This window comes from Helianthus annuus, chromosome 1, assembly GCF_002127325.2.
Source record: "Helianthus annuus cultivar XRQ/B chromosome 1, HanXRQr2.0-SUNRISE, whole genome shotgun sequence".
Taxonomy (NCBI): Eukaryota; Viridiplantae; Streptophyta; class Magnoliopsida; order Asterales; family Asteraceae; genus Helianthus; species Helianthus annuus.
In genome coordinates, this window is record NC_035433.2 from 74,906,196 (window position 1) to 74,933,824 (window position 27,629).

Below are 27,629 nucleotides of genomic sequence, written 5' to 3' on the forward strand. Positions count from 1 at the left end.
ATACACATTCTCATCGATCCATCTTTCTTCTTCACAAACAACACTGGTGCTCCCCAAGGGGATGAGCTAGGTTGTATAAATCCTTTGCTTAGTAATTCATCTAACTGCTTTTTCAGTTCTAGCATTTCGGTGGGTGCTAATCGATAAGGTGCCTTGGCTATCGGTGTAGTTCCAGGAATTAGATGAATCCTAAATTCTACCTCCCTATCAGGTGGTAACCCAGGTAGTTCTTCTGGAAATATATCGGGATATTCTGAGACTATTGGGATTTCCTGAATTTCCTTACTCTTAGTGTTAATGATTACAGAAATCATATACATCATTCCTTGTTTTCTTGAATAACTGGCAAACTTTATTGTTGAAATAAATTTCAATGGTTTTCGTGGCTTATCTCCTGTAATTAAAATCACTTCTCCTGTAGGGGTACGAATTTCTATGGAATTCTTATCACAAAGGATTTGAGCATGGTTGGCTACTAACCAATCCATTCCTAATACCACATCGAATCCAGCTAATTTCATAGGTAGTAAGTTTGCAGAAAACTTATGACCTAAGAGTTCTATCTTTCCCTCTTGCAAGACCTTATCTATGTTAATAGAATTCCCATATGCCGTTTCGACTGTAAAAATCTGCCTAAGGGTGGTTAATGGTAAATTAAGAGCTTAGCAGAATGAAGTAATGATAAAACTTTGGTTTGCACCAGAGTCAAATAATACTTTTGCATACACATTATGCACTAGGAACGTACCAGCTATGACATCTGGAATGATTTCTGCTTCTTGAGTGGTTAGTTGGAATGCTCTAGCATTCTTCTTAGTAGCTCCATCGGCCGTCTTGACTTTGTTGTCTGCTGGTTTAACCAATTTGGGGCATTCGGTTTTGAAATGCCCAGATTCTCCGCAGTTATAGCAGATCCTGGTCTTTTTCCTACAATCTTCCTCACGATGTCCTATCATTTTGCAAAAGTTGCAGGTCACATTGCATCTTCCAAAGTGTTTCTTTCTGCAATTTCTGCAGAAAGGAGGAGATGAGGGTTGCCCTGTTCCTCTTTTCTTGAAATTACCCACATGAATTCCTTGGGTAATCTTTTGAGCCAATTCCTTCTTTCGCTCCTCTTCTCTTGTGCGCACCAGTTCATCAGTTAAGGTATTAGCTAATTCCACAGCATCGTCTATAGTGCGAGGTCTTGCAGCTTTAACGATATTACGGATTTCGCCAATTAATCCCCAAATATAGCGAGAAATGAGTACCGGTTCTGGCGAAACCAGTGTTGGTACCACTCTAGCATATTCGAAGAAAGTCGACGTATATCCTCGACAATCTACGCCTACCATCCGATGGGTTAGGAATTTATTCGCCATTTGTTCTTTTTCATACTCGGGACAAAATTTTCTCTCCATTAACTGCTTAAATTCTTCCCAATTCATGGCATAAGCCCTATATCTTCCTTTGGCTTGAAGTACCGTATTCCACCATTCTAGTGCCCCTTCTTTGAAAAGGTGAGATGCATACATCACCTTATCTTCCTCGGCACATTTACTTATTGCAATTACTGCTTCGGTTTTCTCTAACCATCGCAGTGTTGCAGTTTCCCCTTCATTACCTGCAAATTCTGCTGGTTTACAGGCAAGAAATTCTTTGTAAGTGCAACCAGGCATTGCAGCTTTCATTTTCTTAATAAGTGGGGCCTGCCGTGGATCATTATGATTGCCGCCCCCGTTTACACTATTACTGAAGTTATCTTCTTGAGTACGTTTACTAGGAATGATTTGTTGAGGTTCAGCAGGTTTCTGAGCAGCAGCCAGGATTGCTGGAATAGCATTGGCTATCCCTTGAGCAACGATATTCTCGATATCTTGCCTAGTCATAAATTGATTTTCCTGATTTTGCTCAGATTGATTTACTTCATTAACTGGTTCATTACTAGCGTTTTCTATCTGATAATTATTATAAATATAAATTATTAGTGTCAAATAATCGATAATTAAATATAATAAAATAATTGCACATAATCCCATAAATCTTTCAACACACGTATAGTCAAAATTGTCGATTTCTCGACTTCCATTTTTATAAATATTAGGCATCCGTACACACCGTTTATCTTACAACGTTTTATTCCTATTTTACAAAGTTATATTTTTGTTATTACTATTATTATACAAATACAGTCTCCCAACCCTCTATTCCTTTGTCAACTGGCATTTTAATAGCGACGTTCCCTCTCATCGTATTTCCAGGAGATTTGTTCTCCTATTTCCCGAAGCCTATTCCCTGTACCTATTAATTCTTCGCCAAACTGGCGGAGTTCGGCTAAGTTTTCATTACTCATTGGTGGGTTTGGGATAGGTTCTGGGTCGAACTGAGGAAGAAAGGTATAAGGACTATTTATTATGTTTTGAAACTGCCAGTCGTTAGTCCACCACTCTTCCATTTCTCCTAAAGGTCGTGTATGGATTAGAGGGTCTGGAATAGCTGGTTCCAAATTCACTGGAAGTTAGGTTTCAGCAGGATAAGGGTAGAGATTGTTGGTGATAGGTCTAATGATATCGCAGCTTGCCAGTAGATGATCTAGTTCTTACTGAAATAGAAAGTCTTCAGTTTGCTTAGAACTTTCTTCGATTTCTATTCCCGTTTGCCTAGAATTTTCCCTGATTTCTATCCCTGCTGGCCTAGAACTCTCTCCAGTCTCGATCCCTTTTCCTTTATCCATAGGATTTTCTATTTTAGGAATTTTCCTAGTTGCTGGTTTCCTCCTGCGCACTTTTCTCCATCCTACATATCTTCTTTTCTTAGGTTTTGCTTTCTCCGGAGGTGGAGCTTTAAATTCCATAGGTTACTCCAAGTCAGCAATGTAACCAGTGAAGTCGTTGGAAACTTCTATTGGTACAGGATAGAGATTGAGATTCTGAAAGGCTTCAGATAGCTCACTCATGCTGTTTAGCATATATGCAAAATGCACAAAAATGCTAAGTTAAAATTTTATAACAAAATTTCACAAATAACATTTAAGTATTATTGTATACCGGATGATAGATTTAATACAAAGGATATTGAAACTTGAAACACACTAGGGTTTATCGTAATTTATTTATTTATGGGAACTTTTCTTTAGAGCTTCTGGCTTATAGGTAGTATAGATACTAATACTGATTTAAAAGTTTGCATTTACTGCTACAGTGGCTAACATGTAAAGATCTGCCCATTTTTTATCTAATTTGTCCTCCCAAGGTGGATTATTGCCTATTTCCTGGGTTTCTGGATTAAATCTCACTTTCTTTGGTTGGGTTTCCTTTCCTTTCTCCTGGCTTTTCCTAATAATCAAACTTCTTTTAGTGGGAGAAAGTGGCTTTTCAAACTGGGCTTTACGGACAAATATTCCTTCATCCATATCTGCTGGGTATTTTGAGGAAGTTCCTTTTTCTTTAGGTGAAGTATCTAATTTATGATAGATAGCAGAAAGTCTTTGTTTACCCATACTGTAACTAACAAATAATCAGTTAATAAAACACAAAATCACAGAATGAAAATCAGAAATTTAAGTATTTCCCCAAATACTTTAATAGGCTTAAATCAGTGGGAAGCTTAAATCAGTGGCTCTGATACCACCTTTTCCTGTCACGGCCCTAGCCTCGGTTTGACCCGGTCAAGAGCCGCGGAACAGGAATCCCATGGTATTTAATTTAGGTGACACCGGAAGTCTTTAATACAGGATCTTTTAATACTAAAAATGCTTGTTTATTTTATTACATAATTTAGGGATAAAACCCCGTAATTTACAATAAAGTGATTTCACTGGAAAATCTTTATTTTACAAAACATGTTTCTTTATTTATTTATATTGAGCCACTCCTTTAAGCTGGTAGTGCTTCATGGCACTTTTCTGGTTTTCAACAGATCACCTGAAACATGTTTGAAAAAGGTTTTGTCAGCAGGGAAATACTGAGTGAATCATTCGTTTTACTTAAAACGACACAATTTGTTATAATCTACAGTATTAAGAGCGATTACAATGTTTCTGTTTATCAACTAATTACCCATAGTATTTGTCACTCGACCAGCCATCGGTAGCCTCATTGCCCGATGGTGTCTGTGACTATGGTCATATCACCCTTGGCTAACCCGTTGTCCAATGGTGACAGTTATCAAGTAATGTATACAAAACCCCACATACCGGCTGTAACTTGGTGATTACAAAGACTTAATCCCTGTAGTTATAACTTTGAAAATAACTTGGAGTTTTGTAAAACAGTTGATAAAAAGAGAATGACACACATTGCAGATTTATGTAAGCAGAGCGTAGCCTATTGATTAGCCTGTTAACCTAAGTTAAATAACAATGCACACGAACCGGGTTAGTAACTAATACAACATTTACGACAATTCACGAGATTAAAACCCTCACAACAAATGACAAAGTGCGATACTTAAACATCCATCGAATTAACGACGAATGACAAAGTATAAACCCAATTTGAGCAGCACTTAAACATTCGTTGGATAGTTTCAGTCGATCGGACGTTGAATCGTAATAGCGATCGAGTTATTACCCTGTTTATCGCGGCAGTGTTTCGTGCGGTGTGTGTTTTGTAGTAAACAACGTATAACTCAGTGCATGAAACGAGTTTTAACGTCGAAATAAGCAATCTGATCAAGTCCCAGGCCCCCCTATTTATACCCGAATTTGGTGCCTCCCGCGTGTCGCGGAAGAATCCACGACACTTGTCGCATGTCGGGGGGCAAGTCCCCAAGCCTAGGGTAGGCTTGTCACCTGGACAGCCCTGCTGAGTTGACGTACAATGAAAATTCTATTTTGACAACGAATTCGGAGGATAATTATCAACTAGGGTTTACCCCCCTGAGTTTTAGGGGCCCTGATCCTGATTCTGTTTGTTCTGAAAATTTTAGGGTTTATGCAGAATTATTTGGGTTTCTTAGTTAAGGTTTCCTTATTAGACAATTAGCATAATAAGTATTAATTTTAGTGAGAGTTGTTACACATGTGGCACCTAATTTCAAACTAGCTAATCGGTCATCAATACCTAGGCAACCATTGCTAGACACGTCACCCCAGCCCAGCGTCCCACACCAAGCACTATTGCCACGCCAAGCGGGCAACGCCCACCAAAACGCCAACCCGAGGTGATGTACCCGACGTTAAAAGGCGAACAACGCCCTTAACCATGCCCACACCCATTAGTCTTATCAGGAAATCATGTATATATTTAATTACGTGTAGTTAAGAGTTATTTGATGTCATACATCCACATCCACAATGCCTCATGTATTTCACTTAGCTCCCACTATTCCCGTATTCTTACATCTTATTTCTATATCCTTTTTCACTTAGAGAGATAAAAAGAAGGGGTGTGGCTTAACCAAATCAAAGTTTTCCTACATGATAGGGTGGTGGTCCATTGTTAAAGGCTAAACCCTTAAACACTTTGGGAGGGAAAAGTGTTGGGTTCAAGTCACACAAACAATAGTGAATAAAAGAAATTTGCCGTTCAAAAAACAAGTTTTCCTACACGAATAACTCATCTGATTTCGTGATCATTAACAAAATTCATATTGAGCTGACATAATTCAATACATACGTGATCATTTAATTTGTGTATTTTTTTAACGACAAATTTCTTAAATTCTATGCTGTTTGTGGGACTTGAACCTAAGACCCTCCTCCCCTCATAGTGTTTAAGGTCTCTACCTTTACCAATGGACCACCACCCCATTGGTAAATTACATAAAGCACGAAGTTTAGTTGTTTTAGCATCTTTAAAACACAATTTATAACTCGCCTATATACATACATTAAAGATATCTGTAATTCAACTAGGTTATCACCGCGAATACTCGCGGGTCAGAAAATTTAATTTGCATTAATCGAATTATGTCGTTAAATAAAATAAAAACACATGTTTTCAAACGTTCTTGATGAACATGTGTGAGAGAGAGAGATAGTATGAACGAATTCGTGAGTTCTTAATATGATTGAAAATTTTACGTGTTCGGATATTTAAATATATTAAAACTTTGTATATATATATATTAAAAACTGAATAATGTGTGACGACTTATATATTTTAATTAAGTGTTAATGTCTTCAAAAATTAAAAAATAATTATGGAAAGTTTAATATTAATTTGTTTATTATTATCCTAAAGAATAAGAATATGAAGTATTAATGGTATAGTTATTTATATTTTTATTTGTAGTATAGTTTTTGTAAATAAAGCAACACAAAAATATTCATATGTATAATAAACAATGAAAGGAAGTTGAAATTTCAGTGATTAAAAAAAAAAAACATTGGTATGTATACCACACAAACATGGAGGATAATCTTAAAAATTTAGACATGAGGATCAATTACATTGGTATGTCCCAGTTCAACTAACCACTATGGCTCAACAGAAGGCACACATTGCAGGTGTTCTTTTGTCGTCGGTATAAGCTCATGGTTCACCCCATAATCCGGCATGTCCCTCAACCCATAAAGAGCCGAGCTCAAGTGCATATGGCACGACATTCCTTTCCTACAATTCACGTATTCTCCCACCCCTTTTAGTCTTGCAACATTATGAAAATGATCCGAACGTATTGCTTTCCTTACAATATCAAAATCTGGCCCGCACGAGGTCAGCCGAATCTTTAGTGTTTTTAATGTCTTAACCGATGCGACCTAACTTTCCGGACCTTTTTCAGACCCTTCACCTGCAGATAATGATCAGTACCCAACCAAACTAACCCAGGTTGTTTTGCCACTTGTACATAATATTTTTTCTCTTAACTATAAACTATGCAGTTAATAGCGGCGCTATAGTGGTTAGCGGACGTCTGGGTTTGTAGCGGTCCAAATAGCGGTGGCTCATAGCGGTTCCGCTATTAGCGGTGCTATAGCCCGCTGTTTGGAAACATGTATAGCTGTCAAAGTCAAATTAGGTGAAAGTTTGAAAAAATCGGTCAAAAGTCGCCTATAATCGGACCAAATCGGTCAAAATTGGATCAGATATTAGTCAAAATTTGACCAAATCGGTTAAGTGAAACGAATTGTTACCTTAATTCAAACAAAAATCAGTTGTTGCTCCATAATTTTGAACCATTGTAGAGATAACTGGGTACTATGCCTGATGAAGAAGAGAAGGGGAGCGGGAAAACGGCATATGATGAAAGTGGGGATGATTAGGGTTATTTAAGTTTGGGTGTTTTAACATACAACCCCCTCCATCTTCATTAGTTTATATTTAGTCCTCATACTTGTGAATTTATATATAAACAATATAAAATTAGGGGGAGGTTCATTTGAGAAGAAAAAATAATTGAGAATAAAAAGAACAAAGGGTACTATTGTAAAATAAATAGTTTTTCTTTCATCTCATTTATTATTATCTTTAATTAATTAATTACTCATAAAGACTATCATTCCCTACACTAATTTTTTTTGCCTACACGCATAAAAAGTTACCCTACACATTTCGAAATTTATCCTACACGTATTTAAATTTATCCTACACAACTCGTAATTTATCCTACACACCTAGTAATTTGTCCTACACTCAAATTTTTTTTTTTATTTTTTGAAAAAATATGTATTTTGAAAATAACCTATAAATTTAATGTAATTAGCTATTAAAGAGAAAAACTACAAATTAATTATCTATGTAAGTTTACAAATATACCCTTATATTAAAATTAAATGCAAATATTAAATGAAGTAAAATGAAACATTTTTATTGGTTGAAACTTCTTATTTTTTTTCTTACAAAAAATTTCTTCTTGTTTGAACCTCCACTATAAAATTAATGGTATATGTATATAATATATATAAAAATACATAAATTATGCATGGTATAAAAATTACCGCTATATCACCGCTATAACCTATATATCATATAGCGGACCTTGACCGCTATTCGATTTTGGACCGCTTTAACTGCTTAGACTATAAATACTTAAGCACATTGAAATTACCTCCCAAAGAAGTTGGAAAAATTCTGAGCGTTGAGGGTGGCAGAAGTAACAATAAGCATAAAGTCTCGACGCCTTGCAACCACTTTTTTAAGGATCCCGAATAACACATTAGTACTTAATCATCTTTCATGGGCTTCGTCGATCACAACAACACTGCAATATTGCATGAAAAATTAGAGAAGTTAAATTAAACTAAATAAATAATTATATATTACACACACCATCAACTGCGCTATTAGATAATACTTACCAATATTTGTCAAGATCAACATCTTTCAATGTTTCACGCAGAAGCACACCATCAGCCATGTACTACAATGCAATTAAAGAGCATAAACATTTGATAAAAATGAAAAATATTGTCACGTGTTTAATCAATTGCCATATCCAAGCTTTAGTTACCAAAAACGATGTAGGAAACTGTATGCATTAAAGATTACACATTTGGTAACTTTCAAATTTCAAATTTAACACCACCACACAACCCACCCCCTAGCCTTTTTTTTAATTGACCCATTTGAGATAAGACAGTAACCAAATTGCTCAATTCATATGTAAACCGGTAGAAATAAGTGTCACACCCCAACTGATGGCGGAAACATCGGGGCATGGCACTGAGCGAAACAGATTGTCCATGAGTATCCATAACAACTATTAATTACCAGATATTAAACGTTATGTCCCATACCACAACATATCCAAATAAAACAGTTATTACAAATACTTGACTCAAAACCAAACATTGTTCCGACAACTCAGATTTAAGCGTGACATAACTAGACCCCTAGCTTGATTCCATCAAATAGCACGCAAGCATCCTAAGCACCTGTCACGTACGTTAAAATAAAGTCAGTACACATAGTGTAAAGGTGAGCATACAAGTTTGATAGTATAATAGAGTTCGAAATCGTTTACGCATAACCAGCATGTAACATGTACAAAGTGAAGGCAAGTAGGTTATCGACGGAGAAATATGCACAGGCGTGACTGTGAGTTGTAGAATGCGTAACACATATCCCCATTGGGACACGTGGAGTAAAGCCCTTAACAACCCCTGTCCACGACAAGTGCTGAGTCCAAACTATAGTACTATCGTTGCTAAGGTGTCAGGCAACAATCACTGTGTTAACATAACATACAAGCATTCATCGAATAACACGTAGCATGCGATAACGGTCAGCGTATAAATAGTGTTTGCGTTGTGTGTCGATTGTGATTTGAATAAGTAACGTATGTAACACCCAAAAGTGCGTAAGCAAAAAGGGTTCGAGTATACTCACAGATAGCGTTTAAGTTAATAAACATTGTCTTCGATTGAAGGGAGCGCTGAGAGATTAGCCTGAACAGTTAACGATAGCATAAGCATAAGCGAAGGACGACGCGTAATGTGACACCACACCCAGATAAGGATGCACCATACACAGTTGATACCAACTTACCAGTAAACACTTACTTTATTGATACAAACGGTAATGTACAAAAGTTGGAAACTTAAAGGTATAAAGTTTGGTCAAACTACTATTAGCTGATCACGCAAAATTTCCACCAGATAAGAAAGTTTGAGATACTTTATTTCACTAGTCACGCCTATCCGAGATAAACAACCCGCCCAAGACTAACCATCATTTCCTGTGACACATGCTTAAAAGACGTCAGATATTACACTGGTGAGTTTATGAATATACACAGTTTACAATTCACATTATTTAATCATGACTTGTACCCGCCCATGTTATCATAACCCAACGTTACCACGTAACTTACATAACCATACAGTTAATGCCCACTACACCACAGGTGTAGTACCGACAAATCCCGCCGTAGCGGCACGTATAAGGGACCACAAATATCATGTGTATGTCATGCTCAGGTTATATACATGCGTACAACAGTCATGCCATATTATTACAGTTTAGGACAAGCATGTTCACATTTGAAAAGCATTCATAAAACTCACCTCTTGCTAGTAGCTAACCGTTGATACAATTGTTAGTATGATCAGGTACTATCTCAAGGTCCTGACACAATTTACATAATCCTAAGTTAGGTAATGGTACACCTAACTAGTCATTATCATGGTTGGATATTGGTTAACCCTACCTTCTTTAAGCATGGTTGATCAGTCCATGCCTAACTAAGGCTAGGCTACCCAATACCCGCCCCTGACAATAACCCTAGTACCTAAAAATAATACTAACACTACTACCACTAATATATTATTACTAATAATAAAACTAATATTAACTACTAAAAATAAATAACAAATAACTAAACATAAACTTAAACGAGAGTATACCTCAAGACTATCTACGGCACGTTGATGTAGAGTTTCCCTACTCCTGCTCCTACTCGTGCTCCAAAAAAGACTACTAACAACACCCAACGGGGTATCGTATACTCAGGATTCTCTATACTAGAGCATTACCGTTAAAGAAACTGGTACCTAAACAAACTACTGAGACTCTTATTTAAAGCAAGCAAGCAGGCACCTCAAATCCCTTTCTGTGATTCAATTGACGTGCCTACCTACCTGCTTGACCTGCTAGCTTGCTTGCTTATATATATTAATTCAGCTGCTTAACTTGTTTTTCTTGTATAACTTTTAAAATATGACGTTTTATAAAACGACGAATATGTCATTAGAACGAGCATATTTTTATCTACGTTTTAACCTAAGTTTCATTAAAAACGGAGTAAGGTAAATAAAATAATATATTTAATTATTAATATTAAACGGTCTCTTATAATAGCCAGGGCTTGTGCAGATGTCTCATATTTCAACTAAATATTTCAACTAACCATTTTACTCGTTACTTAGTCGTTCAGCAATATATAAATTATAAATTTTAAATATAATTTTATTGGTTCACAAAACAGGATGTTACAACTCTCCCCACCTTATTGAAATTTCGTCCGCGAAATTTAAGCAAAGAGATGTGGATATTTTTGTTTCATCTCGTCTTCTTTTTCCCATGTCTCTTCAGTCCTCTCCTTGCATCCCATTTGACTCGTACTAGAGGAAACTCCTTGTTTCTTAATTTCTTTATGCGTCGATCTATGATCTGAATGGGGCGCTCTGTGAAGTTCAACTTGTCATTGATCTGGATCTCCTGCCAGGGTATCTTAAGTGACTCGTCCGCTAGACACTTTCTTAAATTTGACACGTGAAACGTGTCATGAATTCCTTGTAATTCTATTGGCAATTTTAACCTATATGCTACAGGACCAACTCTTTCGATTATCTAAAATGATCCAATATAGCGCGGACTTAGTTTTCCTTTCTTCCTGAAACGAATGATACCTTTCCAAGGCGAGACCTTAAGTAATACCTTGTCGCCAACTTGAAATTCTAAGGGTCTTCTTCGTCTGTCGGCATAACTTTTCTGTCTATCTCTAGCAGTCTTCATTCTTTCTCGGATTTGTATGATTTTATTGGTAGTTTCTTCAATAATTTCGGGTCCAGCTAATGGATTTCTACCAATCTCAGTCCAACAAACTAGGGTACGACACTTCCTTACATATAGTGCTTCAAACGGAGCCGCCTTGATGCTTGCGTGATAACTGTTATTGTATGCAAACTCTATTAGAGGTAAATGCTCATCCCAGTTTCCTCCAAAGTCTATCACACATGCCCTAAGCATGTCTTCCAGTGTTTTTATGGTTCTTTCACTTTGGCCATCTGTCTGTGGGTGATAAGCCGTACTTAATTTTACTTTTGTTCCCAATTCCTTTTGGAAGCTTTGCCAAAATCTGGACGTAAAACGGCTATCTCTATCTGATATAATGGAGATAGGTACTCCATGACGGGTGACAATTTCTTTGACATAAATTCTTGCTAATTTATCCATTTTATAATCTTCTCGTATTGGCAAGAAATAAGCAGACTTAGTCAAACGATCTACTATAACCCAAATAGTATCGTGACCATTCTTAGTTCATGGAAGTTTAGTAATGAAATCCATGGTTATCATCTCCCATTTCCATTCAGGGATCTCGGGTTGGATTAAACATCATGCAGGCTTCTGATGTTCTGTTTTGACCTGTGAACACGTCATGCATTTTTCCACATATTCATTGATTGATTGCTTCATCCCTGGCCACCAATATTCATCTCGAATATTCTTGTACATCTTCGTACTGCCAGGATGCATTGTATACTTTGATCTATGTGCTTCTTCCATCACCATATCCCTGAGTCCTCCCACAATAGGTATCCAAATCCTATTGCGGAGTCTTAGTATTCCATCTTCTCCTTTAACAAGTAGTTCTTGTTTTCCCACCATCCTTTCTTTGTTAATCTGCTCAACTTTCAGGGCATGTGTCTGTGCATCCTTAATTCGTTCTAGTAAACCTATTTTCACTTCAATTCTAGATGCACGTATTCTTAAAGGTTTAACTTTGTCCTTCCGACTAAGGGCATCTGCTACTACATTAGCTTTTCCTGGATGGTAACGAATTTCACAATCATAGTCATTCAACAACTCCATCCATCTCCTCTGTCTCATGTTCAACATCTTTTGCTCAAATATATACTTTAGGCTTTGGTGATCAGTGTAGATCACACACTTAGTTCCATATAAGTAATGCCTCCATATCTTGAGGGCAAATACTACTGCTCCGAGTTCTAGATCATGGGTGGTGTAATTTCTTTCATGTATCTTTAACTGTCGAGATGCATAGGCGATAACTTTGCCTCTTTGCATCAACACACACCCTAGTCCATAATGAGAAGCATCACAATATACTACAAAATCTTTGGTACCCTCGGGTAATGCAAGTACTGGGGCACTGGATAACTTTGTTTTCAAAAGATTAAAAGCTTGTTGGCTGTCCCAGACAAATGGGGTATTTTACTGAGTCAGTGTCGTTAGAGGCATCGCTATCTTAGAGAAATCTTGAATGAACCTTCTATAATACCCTGCTAGCCCTAGGAAACGTCGAATTTCTGTGGGATTTCTTGGTGCCTCCCAATTCTTAACTACTTCAATCTTTGTAGGGTCCACTTGTATGCCTTTTTCATTAACAACATGCCCTAAAAATTGGACTTCCCTAGTCCAGAATTCACACTTACTGAACTTGGCATAAAGTTTTTCTTCTTTTAGTAACTTAAGAATGGCACGGAGATGACCCTCGTGTGTTTCTCTACTCTTAGAGTAGATTAGGATATCATCTATGAAGACGATTACAAATTGATCCAAGTATGGTTTGTAGACTTGGTTCATAAGGTCCATGAAGGCAGCTGGTGCATTAGTGAGGCCGAAAGGCATCACTAGGAACTCGTAGTGACCATACCTTGTCCTGAAGGCAGTCTTGGGTATATCTTCTTCTCTAACCTTTAATTGATGATACCCAGATCTTAGGTCTATCTTCGAGAAGTAGCTTGCGCCAATTGATCAAAAAGATCATCGATTCTTGGGAGTGGGTATCGATTCTTTATAGTGATCTTATTCAGGTCTCTATAATCAATACGCATCCTCATTGAGCCATCTTTCTTCTTGACAAAGAGAATCGACGCTCCCCATGGTGACGTGCTAGGACGTATGAATCCTTTGTCCAGTAACTCCTAGAGTTGGTTTCTCAACTCTTTCATTTCAGTCGGGGCAAGGCGGTACGGGGCTTTGACAATAGGGGTTGCTCCTGGGATCAAGTCGATTCTAAACTCAATTTGTCTGTCAGGTGGTAATCCGGGAAGATCTTCAGGGAATACTTCAGGGAATTCAGCCACTACTGCTACCTCTTCTAGTTTCTTTTCTTCCTTTGCCTCTAGTGCATATACTAGGTACGCTAAATGACCCTTTTGAATACACTTGGATACTTTTATCATGGAAATAAAACTTATGGGTTTACCAGGTCTTTCCCCATCAATTGTTACAGTTCCCCCTTTTGGGTCCTTAATTTGAATTTGCTTCTTATCACACAATATTTGAGCTTGGTGACTAGATAACCAATCCATTCCTATTACTACGTCGAACTCTCCAAGTTTCAGTGGTAGTAAGTCTATGGATATTGGGGTCTTACTAATCTGGATGGTACAATCCTTTACCACACTCACAATTTCTTCTTCCATCCCATCTGCTAGTTCTACTATAAATGGCTTATCTAGCTTACAAGGAGTCTGATTAATCAAAACTCTAAAGTGCTCAGATATAAAACTTCTATCAGCACCAGTATCAAATAGTATTTTAGCATAAAAGTTGTTAAGGAGAAATGTACCTGTTATGACATCAGGGTTCCTACGAGCCTCTTCAGTATTCAGAACAAAAGCTCTCCCTCTTGCTTTATTAGGTTCCTCATTCCTCTTAGGACAGCTATCACTATAGTGGCCCGTCTCTCCACATTTAAAACACTTACGTGGCTCTCTACAATCACGATAGTTATGTCCAGGTTTCTTACAGTTTCTACAGACTAACTGGTTACATGGACCGGAATGTCCTTTTCCACAAGTTGGGCACCTAGGTGGGGGTCCTCGTTGCCTCTTGAAATCTCTGTAACTGGGTTTCTTTTGTTCTTGGTAGTTTTCCCATTTCCTTTTCGGGATAGTTTCTGGGGTTTTCTTTTGTTGGATCTCAGTGGCGATAGTTGCCCCAGCCTCTACCGCATCATGATAGGTAGTTGGTTTGGTAGACTTGATAAACGTGCGATATTCTGTGGGGAGTCCCCACAGGAATCTTCGAATACGATTTTCTTCAGGGTTCACCAAGTAAGACACTATTCGAGACATTTCATTGAATTTGGTGACATATTCCCGGTATGTCTTATTCCCGAGTTCAAGATGCAAAAATTCCTTTTCTATTATGTCAGTTTCGCTTGGTGGACAGAAGTAATTTGTAAACAGTTCTGAAACTCCTTCCAACTCAGGCGATGTGCCAGATCATCACCTCTAGTTTGCTTTTGTATCCTCCACCAAAATAAGGCTTCGGATTTAAACAAATGAACAGCAAACCTAATTTTATTTCTTTCATGGCAATCACTGACGTCTAGAATGGCTTCTACCTCACTTAGCCATTCATGTGCCTCAATAGCACCTTTCTTCCCGTCGAATGAAGGAGGATTACATGAAATAAAAGTCTTGTAATTACATTCTTTAGAGATTTCTATTTCTATAGCTTTAGATACTTTCGTATCATCTACCTTCTTTTCCGGGCGAGGTTCTTCTCATGGAGTTGGTGTAGGTGTAGGTGCAGTGCTTCCCTCAGATTGCCCTGATCGTTCTGTATTCTGACGTTCGCGTCCCTGTGCGTTGGCAAGGATTTGCGCAACTCGGACGACAATCCAATCGATCATGTCATCTCCTAAGTTTACAGGTTCGCTATGACGAGCAGGATTAACTGATGGGTTAGGTTGACGATTGTTGTTAACCGAAGGTTCTGCCGACATTTTCTGCTCATGTGCTTTATGTGCGAGAGAAGGTTGTGTATGATTTGTATGAAGGAGGTTGGCATCTATTTATATTAACAATGAACTACGCTATTGGCCGCCTTCATTTTTTTTTACTCTATGATACTTGATTGAGAAGAAATATTACTTACTCAAATAATACACAAGTATCATTATATATATGCACTTCATGTATACAACATATACGTATTACATTTTATCTTTTAGATTTTATTATTATTATTATTATTATTATTATTATTATTATTATTATTATTGTTATTATTATTATTATTATTATTACTATTATTTTCTCCTAACGAGTAAAGAAGACAAGATTTACGAGTAATTATTGTTAAGGGCAGTGTGTACAAAGTGGTAACGAAATGAGGATTTATAGGTTGTAGTTATTACTATGGGTATTTTCTAATCTATATCCTTAGTAAGTTCATACCCGGATTTATCTATTATTCGTATTTCAAAGTCAGCCAGAGCATCCTAAAAATTACATAAGCTGGCGTGTTCTCTTATGTTGAAGCCTAGGTATCCATACCAAATACCTAATTCGCTAAAACCTTTGGCTCTGATACCAACTGTGACACCACACCCAGATAAGGATGCACCATACACAATTGATACCAACTTACCAGTAAACACTTACTTTATTGATACAAACGGTAATGTACAAAAGTTGGAAACTTAAAGGTACAAAGTTTGGTCAAACTACTATTAGCTGATCACGCAAAATTTCCACCAGATAAGAAAGTTTGAGATACTTTATTTCACTAGTCACGCCTATCCGAGATAAACAACCCGCCCAAGACTAACCATCATTTCCTGTGACACATGCTTAAAAGACGTCAGATATTACACTGGTGAGTTTATGAATATACACAGTTTACAATTCACATTATTTAATCATGACTTGTACCCGCCCATGTTATCATAACCCAACGTTACCACGTAACTTACATAACCATATAGTTAATGCCCACTACACCACAGGTGTAGTACCGACAAATCCCGCCGTAGCGGCACGTATAAGGGACCACAAATATCATGTGTATGTCATGCTCAGGTTATATACATGCGTACAACAGTCATGCCATATTATTACAGTTTAGGACAAGCATGTTCACATTTGAAAAGCATTCATAAAACTCACCTCTTGCTAGTAGCTAACCGTTGATACAATTGTTAGTATGATCAGGTACTATCTCAAGGTCCTGACACAATTTACATAATCCTAAGTTAGGTAATGGTACACCTAACTAGTCATTATCATGGTTGGATATTGGTTAACCCTACCTTCTTTAAGCATGGTTGATCAGTCCATGCCTAACTAAGGCTAGGCTACCCAATACCCGCCCCTGACAATAACCCTAGTACCTAAAAATAATACCAACACTACTACCACTAATATATTATTACTAATAATAAAACTAATATTAACTACTAAAAATAAATAATAAATAACTAAACATAAACTTAAACGAGAGTATACCTCAAGACTATCTACGACACGTTGATGTAGAGTTTCCCTACTCCTGCTCCTACTCGTGCTCAAAAAACGACTACTAACAACACCCAACGGGGTATCGTATACTCAGGATTCTCTATACTAGAGCATTCCCGTTAAAGAAACTGGTACCTAAACAAACTACTGAGACTCTTATTTAAAGCAAGCAAGCAGGCACCTCAAATCCCTTTCTGGTCGATGTGGGATTCAATTGACGTGCCTACCTACCTGCTTGACCTGCTAGCTTGCTTGCTTATATATATTAATTCAGCTGCTTAACTCGTTTTTCTTGTATAACTTTTAAAATATGACGTTTTATAAAACGACGAATATGTCATTAGGATGAGCATATTTTTATCTACGTTTTAACCTAAGTTTCATTAAAAACGGAGTAAGGTAAATAAAATAATATATTTAATTATTAATATTAAACGGTCTCTTATAATAGCCACGGCTTGTGCAGATGTCTCATATTTCAACTAAATATTTCAACTAACCATTTTACTCGTTACTTAGTCGCTCAACAATATATAAATTATAAATTATAAATATAATTTTATTGGTTCACAAAACAGGATGTTACACGTAAGACGGTGAAAAGTGTCAAAGTGTCGAATGGTAATCCGATCGGATGCCCATTCGGTCGGATTGACATTTGTTTGGTAAGGATGTGTTTGTGTATGATGGCTTTGAAGTTTTCGTTGTAGCATTTTGAAAACAGAGGAGTATCTCTACCTTTCAGGTCATCGATCGAATGGTCGTTCGATCGGATAGCGATCTGATTGGCAGGACACTTAGTGAAAACAAGTGCACAGCAAGATTGTCACTCAATCGGATAGAAATCCATTAGAAACTGGTGTTCTTTGAAAATCAAGAAAATGTTTAAGTGTCGAAGTTCCAAATGTCAAATGATCGGATGGTCGCTCGATCGGATGGCTATCCGATCGGATGGCTATCCGTTCGACGTTCGGAGCTTTGCAAGTTCGAAGAAAAAGTTTAAGTGTGGAACCAAGTGCAATCCGATCGGATAGCAGTTCGATCGGATGGCATTCCGATCGGATGGCAATCCGTCCCAACGAATCTGATCGTCTTGACTTGATTATTTTTTTGAAAGTTTTGCGGTTTGCTCGAGACGGTGTGATAACGTACTAAACAACGGAACCTTGTCAAGTCCCAAGTCGTCCGATCGAATAGGAATCACCCAAATCCGACCTGTTGCTGGTTCGTGACGGTTGTTCATGTTTAACCCAAAATCGGTTGTCTCTTTGATAGAAACCAGGTCTCAAACTGATGCTTCACTAAGAAATGAGTAGAAGATCTGAGTGAGCTCCGATTCTATCGGTTTTGAGTGCATTGAGTGTAAAAGAGTTGAAAGAAAGTTGGAAAAGCGTCTTTCAATCCTTTTAACTTTGAAAATGTCTAGATCTATGCAAAATCATTGTTAAATTGTAACAGCCCAGCGTAACCGCACCATGATATTGTCCGCTTTGGCAGCCAGCACGCTCTCAGCGTCCGCCCCTCACGGCTTTAAAACGCGTCATGATGGTGAAGGTATCAAGCCCCTTATAAGGAAGCCTTCGTTCCCCTTCACAACCGATGTGAGATATCACAATCCACCCCCTTAAGGGGTCCAGCGTCCTCGCGGGACCTGGCACCACCGGTCCGGGCCTGGCTCTAATACCATCTGTAACAGTCCAGCGTAACTGCACCATGATATTGTCCGCTTTGGCAGCCAGCACGCTCTCAGTGTCCGCCCTTCACGGCTTTAAAACGCGTCATGATGGTGAAGGTATCAAGCCCCTTATAAGGAAGCCTTCGTTCCCCTTCACATCCGATGTGGGATATCACATAAATCTTGTGGAAATCCTTCAGATCTGAATTATTCTTGGTGGAATGAGGTCAAAACTTGAAGTTCATAAGAACCCCATGATGACATCACCCTAGAACACCTCAAATCCACTGATTTCACAGTTAAAAGTTAAGATTCAAAGGTGAAAATGATGAAGAAGTGTGTGTAGATCATAGAAGTACAAGATTTAGGTTGAAAACTTACAACAATCGAGAGAAAGAAGGTCTTGAGCGTGCTTGTCGAGTGAGGGGGAGCTGTCACATCATTTGTGATGTGACAAGGGGTATTTATAGGTTGCCAAAAAGGGAAAGGTGAGGTGCAGGTGCAGGTGTCAGATGGCATCCCGATCGGATAGCACCTCGATCGGATGGCAATCCGATCGGATGTCCATTCAATTGATTGGCCATTCGATCGAGTGGCTCCGACGATTTGTGTGTTAGCGTTTCGTTCGTGTTTTGAGCGTTGCGATGCGTTTCAGCGAGCGTCGATTATGCAATGCGATAGGTTAATAATAGCCACACAACTACTATATCTAGCATACAATCATCCTAATTATCTTGCGCTTAGCGTTTGTGATTAAATTGCGATAGAGTTGCGATTGTGTTTCGATTAATCACCACAAACACAAAGTAAACATGCACAAGTAACACACAAGTAACACACAAGTAACACACACACGTAAAACAATATTCAGAATCTACCAATCGAGGCGCGAACGCGATTGCGATGCTATTAGCGATAAAGCGAATAAGCGATAAAACATGCGGTAAACCTCGATTAAACACTGATTATTAATAGATACTCCACATAATACAACTAAACCAAACAAAATAAAAGATTCGATCACAAGTCAATGTACTAAAGTCAACAGTTAAGCAAGGAGTGACAGATAGCAATTAACAATCTTTTCTTCCTTCTTAAGGGAATTTCGTCCTGAAATTAGGCTTTAGCCGTAACAAACAACTGCGGGTACTTTGCCTTCATGTCGATTTCGAGTTCCTAGGTGAACTCTGCACCGTGTTTGCCTTCCCAGCGAACCTTCACAATGAGAATGCGTGAGCGCCTGAGCTTCTTGGTTTCTCGGTCCATGATCTCGACAGAGATCCGTAGTTTCTTGGGTTTAGCAGGGTATTATAGGCGTTTTATTGAAAACTTCTCAAGGATTGCTGCACCCCTAACTTCATTGACTCGCAAGAATATCAAGTTTGATTGGGGTCCTAAGCAACAAGAATCCTTTGACATTCTTAAGCAGAAGTTGAGCAATGCACCTGTGTTGACATTGCCTGATGGAATAGAGGAATTTGTAGTATACTGCGACGCATCACACACTGGTACGGGATGTGTGCTCATGCAGAAAGGCAAGGTTATTGCCTACGCTTCTTGACAATTAAAGGTGCACGAGAAGAATTACACCACCCATGACTTGGAGTTGGGTGCCGTTGTATTTGCACGGAAGCTTTGGAGGCATTACCTGTATGGAACTAAGTGTATGATCTATTCTGATCACAAGATCCTTCAACATCTGTTTAATCAGAAGGATTTAAACATGAGACAGCGTCGATGGATGGAGACACTGAATGATTATGATTGTGAAATCCGATACTATCCAGGCAAGGCGAATGTAGTCGCCGATGCTTTGAGCAGGAAAGAAAGGGTTAAACCCATCAGAATCAATGCCAGGAGCATTGAATTGAAGAACAGTTTGAATGAAAGATTGTTAGCCGCACAGAAGGAAGCCGTATTAGAAGCTAACTATCCAAATGAAAAACTGGGAGTCACTGCAGAAATCCTAAGATTGAATGGACGGATATGGGTTCCAATCTATAGAGGACTTAGGGAAGTGATCCTTCAGGAAGCCCACAGTTCCAAGTATTCTGTTCATCTTGAAAGTGACAAGATGTACCAGGATTTAAAGGCAAATTACTGGTGGATAGGTTTGAAGAAATCTATAGCCACTTATGTAGCCAAATGTCTGACATGCGCTCAAGTTAAAGCGGAACATCAGAAGCCGTTAGGTTTACAGCAACAGCCTGAACTTCCCACCTGGAAGTGGGAAATGGTAACTATGGATTTCATTACTAAGTTACCAAAGACAAAGCGAGGAAATGATACTATTTGGGTTATAGTGGATAGACTGACTAAGTCAGCCCACTTCTTACCCATTAAGGAAACACACAGCTCAGATAAGTTAGCTCAGCTGTACGTGGACGAGATAGTATCTCTCCACGGAGTGCCAGTGTCTATCATCTCTGATAGGGATACGAGATATACATCGCATTTCTGGAAAAGCTTTCAGCAATCCTTAGGCACTCGATTGAACTTCAGCACATCATATCATCCTCAGACGGATGGTCAAAGCGAGCGTACTATTCAAACACTCGAAGATATGCTAATAGCTATCATTCCAGTATACAAGCTGCACCTTTTGAAGCGTTGTATGGAAGAAAGTGAAGGACGCCCGTTTGTTGGGCAGAAGTTGGAGATGTCCAACTAACAGGACCCGATATAGTCCTGGAGACGACAGATAAGATTGTGCAGATACAAGATCGTCTCAAAGCTGTCAGAGATAGGCAGAAAAGCTACGTAGATAAAAGGCGTAAACCTCTAAAGTTCAAGGTTGGTGACAAAGTGTTGCTGAAGGTATCACCCTGGAAGGGAGTGATGCGACTCGGTAAGAAAGGAAAGTTAAGCCCAAGATATATAGGACCATTCGAGATCATCGAATGTGTCGGAACAGTGGCTTATAAGTCAAACCTGCCCGAATAGCTTAGTGGAATTCATAATGTGTTCCACATCTGCATTCTGAAGAAGTGTCTAGCTGATGAGTCACTAGTCATGCCACATAAAGATGTGCATATTGATGAGAGCTTAAAGTTTGTAGAAAAGCCTTTGTCGATTGAGGATCGACAGGTTAAGAAGCTTCGAAAGAAGCACGTGCTAATTGTAAAAGTTAAATGGGATGCCCGTAGAGGTCCCGAGTACACGTGGGAGGTAGAGTCCACAATGAAAGAGAAGTACCCTCATTTATTTCAGTAATCTCGAGGTCGAGATTTCTTTTAAGGGGGTGAGGATGTAACACCTCGTAAAATCACAACCAATGTAATGAAGACACGTGTCATGAGATTTAAACGTGTAATGGATTAAATACGAGGGACTAAAGTTGACAAACAAAGAAAATATGTGTGTAAAAGGATTCAAAGTGTCAACATTGGATAATTATACCTTTCAACAACCCTACACGATGTTTATACCCTTAAACGAATGAATTATGAATCATATGAAGCCGTTTGTGGAAGAAAGTGAAAGTTTACAAACCACAAGGGTTAAATGTGTAACACCCAACTTTAACTAACATGATTAATGATAAGTAACTTGCATTTAGTACAAAAATTTAGAGTTTACAAAAGACTTTGTGTTTTCAAGACCATATATGATCCTAATATTCAACTTAAAATTCTACAATCAAACATTCATGACACAATTAAAAGTGTTTACATAGTCATAAAACAAAATAGATCAAGTGCGGAAGCGTTGATTTGTGTGTTCGGTTCGATTGCTTTTGCTCGATCATCATCCCCCATACATGAATTACCTAGAAACTGAAATTTTAGATAAACATTAGTATTAAAGTCCTTGGATATTAACATAATCGAAATCATGTTCAAAAACAAATTCAAGTAACCGAAAATATAAAATTCAGCTTTTGTGACTGGGCGCTACCGTAACTTACGGTAGTCACCGTAAGTTACGGTGGCCCCTGGGTAGTTGTGGTCTGCCGTAACTCAGTGGAAAACCACCGTAATGTTTTACTCGCTACCGTAAATTACGGTAGCTACCGTAATTTATGGTAGCTGCTGTACTTCTTTTCTTGTTTTTGCAGTTTTGCCGATTACTCTCCTATGTCACCTTAATTTCATTTCGAACACGTTTATCACATAACCAAGGCCAATTACTCATGTCTATGTCTTTACCAACTATGACATTCGCTTCCCTTTCAAGGGATTGCATACGCCATAATCCACATGCTTGTTTTCAAGATATCGAGCTTGCCCTTTTTATACTACTTGACATGCTTAAAATTTAGAACTTTAACTCCTGTATTAGGGGTTAAATTTCTCAACTAATTCAGCGTGTCCGCTACACGGCTTACGCATTGTTTATAACCATACATCAAGTAATGGTATCTAGCTTCAAAGTTTACTACACGACTTGTTTTGACCCGTTTGGGCGCTGAAATTAAGCACCTTTCAGGACATTTCAAAAATCCATCTTTGTCACTTGTTTTGACCCGTTTTACTTGTTTAAGACACTTAGTCACATCCGTGACATATTGGTCTATCTTGTTTCCATGTTTCAAAATGACGACATAAGACTAACAAATAACTTAATGTAACGAAACGGTAAATTTCGTACCTTCAAAGCGCACCCTTTAAGCGTGTATCACCCCCGGCTTGTCCACTTGACGACCCGGATTCTTTACCTAAAGAGTTCCATTCGCAATCAATTTAGAACTCTTTTATAATCAATAACGGACAATTTATTACGGTAATCTAATCTGCGTTTTTGTCCGATTATTAATACTTTGATCTTCACTTAGGCGTTTCTACGAACACCTAGCGGGTCAGATTTCTACATAATCATTGCTAGGTTCTTGACATGTTATTTACACCTAAATTCACTTCAATTAAGCAATTTACACACTTTTAACATCAAGTTACTGAATTTTATCATATAAATTCAGTCTTCACTAGAATAGAAATCATAATCCTAGTGTTTATCTAGTTTCTACAATTTCATTAATCACCTACAATGGTGATTATAAACTTCTCAAGTATCATGCAAAGATTTTACAAGAAATCATCTAGGGTTTAACTTTAGACATCATATTACTTCAGATTCATTCATGCATCACATATTTAAGCTCAATTTCAGTTTCTCATATTTAACCTAGAATTAAAGATGAAGCAAAATACCAAAATTTTACATACCTTTTGATCCCTACAACGAGGTGATCACTAATTTATGTTCAAGACTTGATTTAGGGCAGATTTAAGGCTTCAATTTAGGGATTTTGTGTGAAAAACTAGGGTTTGAAAGAAACCCCTGGTCGCCCCTGCCTTCTGTTCGATCCAAGCACACACACCAGTGTGTGTTTGGGTGTGATTGTTTACTAATTAGTAATTAAGTTTCAAGTTTGGCAAGATTGGCCCCTAAACCTTGTTTAATTTATATTCTAAGTGATTTAACCTTATTGTATGCCACCTCAAGTCTTGTATTTAACTAGGTTATAAATTCCTGGTTAATTCATTATATAATTTATAATTCTAATTATAAGGTTTTATATTTCTGGGCTATTACAAAATGTGTCAACATGTTTAATTTATACATCTGAGTGACCTTTTAGCGAACCTGAAGCTTTGTAACGATTAATTATGCTCACTAGAATAAGTGATAAAAATTTCACAAGGTTTCGATATCGTATGAGAAAGATACGCTAACATTCGTAAGTGAGGGGTTAAAAGCGCCAACATTGAAATTCAGGACTTTTCGGTGATCGTATAACTAACCGGGGACTTAACAAAGTTTGTTTATGACTTGGAGTCCTTAAAAGTCAAGATTGAGGGTTAAAATGCAATAAAACAAGTTAAAACAACTATTAGAAGGACCAGAGACTGAATATGCAATTTAGGGAAACATGGTGACCGGATCTGGGCCTCATACCGGCCGCGTAAGACCTCCCAGGTCTTTTACGCGGGCTTCCTAAAAAGTGCCAGCGTCCAAAAACATGGCAGATGCCTGTTTCAGCCTGTTACACCGCCTTACAAAGCCTGTTTTCGATCCTAGGGGCTGCACCAACGGTTTTTCATGCATAGGGACACTTTTAATGCATCAGGGATCATGTGTAGACTTTGTTGTGAGGATCTTATGCAATTTAAAGTCCTATATAAGAACTCTTGGTTGCAACATTTTTGCATGCACTTGGAAAATCATTCAAATTGAATTTCTGGAGCTCTCTTTCACTAAGATTCTAAATCGTGCTAAGTACTTCAGTAAGCTTCCTTAACCTCTCTAATTCGTGTTTTAGTAGTTTAATGACCTAAAGTCAAAACCGTCGTAATTAAGGTTTGACTTAGTGATTAATCACTAATGGTCCAGTCATTTTTCGAATTGAAAGTGGCTATGAGTTGGTAATTATGTGGATAATAAACTCTTAAAAGGGCACCCTCTGATTCCCACTCTAACTAGGTCAATTGTCGGGTCAAACTTAATCGTAAAAAGTCAACAGAAAGCTAATTTTCAAATAAACACATAATTAACAATGTAGAAGCCATGAAACCTGTTTTATCACTTGTATAACTTGGTAATTAATGTAAGAACATGTCTAAGCATGTTCAACCCGACAATTTTGAGTTTAGGCTCGGTTCGGAACCGAAAGTCGCAAAAGTAGACTTTTGATTTGACTTTCAGTTCTGACCCAATTTAGCTTAGTTTAGACATGCCTTAAAGTTCCACTAGGACCAGGTTATAGGTTAGTATAACCCTCTGAGGTTATACAACTTGGTTCCTTATTTATCCGATTCATTTGCATGTTTCCGTTATATGCCTAAATGTTGACCATTATGCCCTTTTGACCTTAAAGTGAGATTTTTGAAAATGTGAGAGGACAATAATCTTTGTTACTGATTTATAAACTTGTCCTAAAAATTTGGCATCAGTTTGAAGTCTAGATTAGGAGTTATGCTCAATATCGTAATTTAGAAGCTTTTTATTAGTTAAACGACATAATTAGCATAAGGCCTATCTAAACCCGAATTTTGACACCAAACCTTTTACCCACTGATGTAAGATAATATTTTGGGATTTTTGAAGATTTTTATTTATTTTTAAACTGAGCATAACATAGAGTTCTAGCTTTGATTCGGTAATTGTCGGTTATACTCTTTTCTTGAATAAAATGAGTTTTTCATAACTTTTTGATACCAAACTTTTTGCTACTGATTTTATATGATAAATGAAATATTTTAAGCCTTCTGGAATGATAAAAATATTAGCTTTTCTTATATAACCCGAAAATCGCTTAAAAGCGACTTTAAACGTATAGTATGAGTTAAAACTATTTTTATCATATAAGACTTAATACCTACTGATGTTTTTAGTAAATTTTTATACTTTAACAATAAGCAAAAGTTTTAAACTCAGATTTCCAAATTTGACCTTTAAAGCTTATGTGAAATTACCAAAATGCCCATTCGGGCATAGTTTGGTTATAAATGATAAATTTCACATATATGCAATACCCTACGATATAACTTATTAAATTTAATATTTTTACTGATCATATCAGACCTGAACCTCAGATTAATATTTAATCTCTTTAATAAGCTTTAAAATGACCAAAATACCCCTACGGGGCATAATTTGAGTTTAAATCCATTTTGGGCATAATGGAAGGTATCCTACTGATATCACAACATATTTAAGGCATATTAACTTAAAAAACCTATGCATGACTCATTTGGTTACCCGTTATGAATTATTCGCGTTCGGTACGGTTTATGTAACTAGTTTGCATAAATTGACCGAAACGGGTCAAACCTTATCATTTTTATCTCAAAATCCAGAATGTGTTTAGTTTACCCATATTATACAAGTCTTTAAACTTGTCGGGTCTAAACCACATTCTATTCCGGTCTTCGCTTAATATTGCGTTTTGAACCGTATATCTTTCTTTAAAACTAACCGGTCTAAGTTTAGGCTTAATTAAGACCCGTTAGGAATCTAATAGGTTATTAAAACCTTCGTTCCAGATTTAGGAGCCCAGTAAAAGATATCTGCATTTGCTAATTGTATACGGCTGGGATAAATTGAATAATTTGCTCACGTAAATACTTTTAACTTATTTTCCCTTATACGGGCTTGGGGTACGGTATATAAAATACCGCTTGGTCGGGCATTGAATTTTTAATCATATGAAGGTTAATTTATTAAGATGACCCATTTAATCTGTTTTGTTTGTTTTAAGCCTTGGGGGGGGGGGGGGTTAATGACCATGTCCTGGATATCCTCGACTCATTCATTGAAATCGCCACGACTTAAGCACGGGGTGTAGGCATACACCTGCCGGTGCGTATGTAAAAATAATATACCCACCTGTTCGAGAATAACTCGCCGTGGGATATATTATGTGGTGTGTCTATTAATCTTTAACCCGGTTTTCAGCCCGGGCTACTAAACGTATAATAAACATGTAATTCTTTAACAAGTTTATTTTTAAATAATTATCCCAAGTTATAAAAGATATTTTGTGTCTTGTGCATTCAAATCAATTTTCTTAAGCATTTTCAAAATGAGTCGGTTAATTGTATTTACCAGTGTAAACTGACGTATCAATAAAGAGTCTTGCAAGCTTAGATGTTTATCAATCTGTTGAACAATGTTCCTTTTTATCTTTGATCCGCCTGTGGATCCTTTACAACCGTTTTTGTAATAATTGATATTACTTTCATTCGGTTTGTAATGATTTTATCTTTCGACTTCCGCTGTGCATTAAACTGTGATAATTTGACTATGATGATATCAACTACGTCACGATACTCCCCACCGGGCCTACCGGTAATACGTGGTGTGACAACCGGTTAGTTGCGCGTCACCGATCTCATGCCACACAATCGGTGATCGACATTTTCTTCCGTATAATGCCTCAAATGGTGCCATTTGTATGCTAGAATGATAACAGTTATTGTACGAGAATTCGACCAAAGGTAAGTACGCATCCCATTTACCACCGAAATCTATGACACACGAGCAACACATGTCTTCAAGAGTACGAATCGCTCTTTCAGTCTTTGAAACGTTTCCCAAAGACGTGAGGTAAACCGACCATCGCGGTCAGAGATGATGTCACGAGGTGTA

At 37.6% G+C, this 27,629-nt stretch overlaps 1 protein-coding gene across 1 annotated transcript; it reads right to left on the reverse strand.

Moving 5' to 3' along the window:
* Window positions 1–13,534: 13,534 nt before the first annotated feature.
* Window positions 13,535–14,692, reverse strand: LOC110911086. Its single transcript, XM_022155685.1, has one exon. It carries the CDS (start codon window positions 14,690–14,692, stop codon window positions 13,535–13,537), a length of 1,158 nt encoding a protein of 385 aa, XP_022011377.1.
* Between the last annotated feature and the right edge of the window lie 12,937 nt (window positions 14,693–27,629).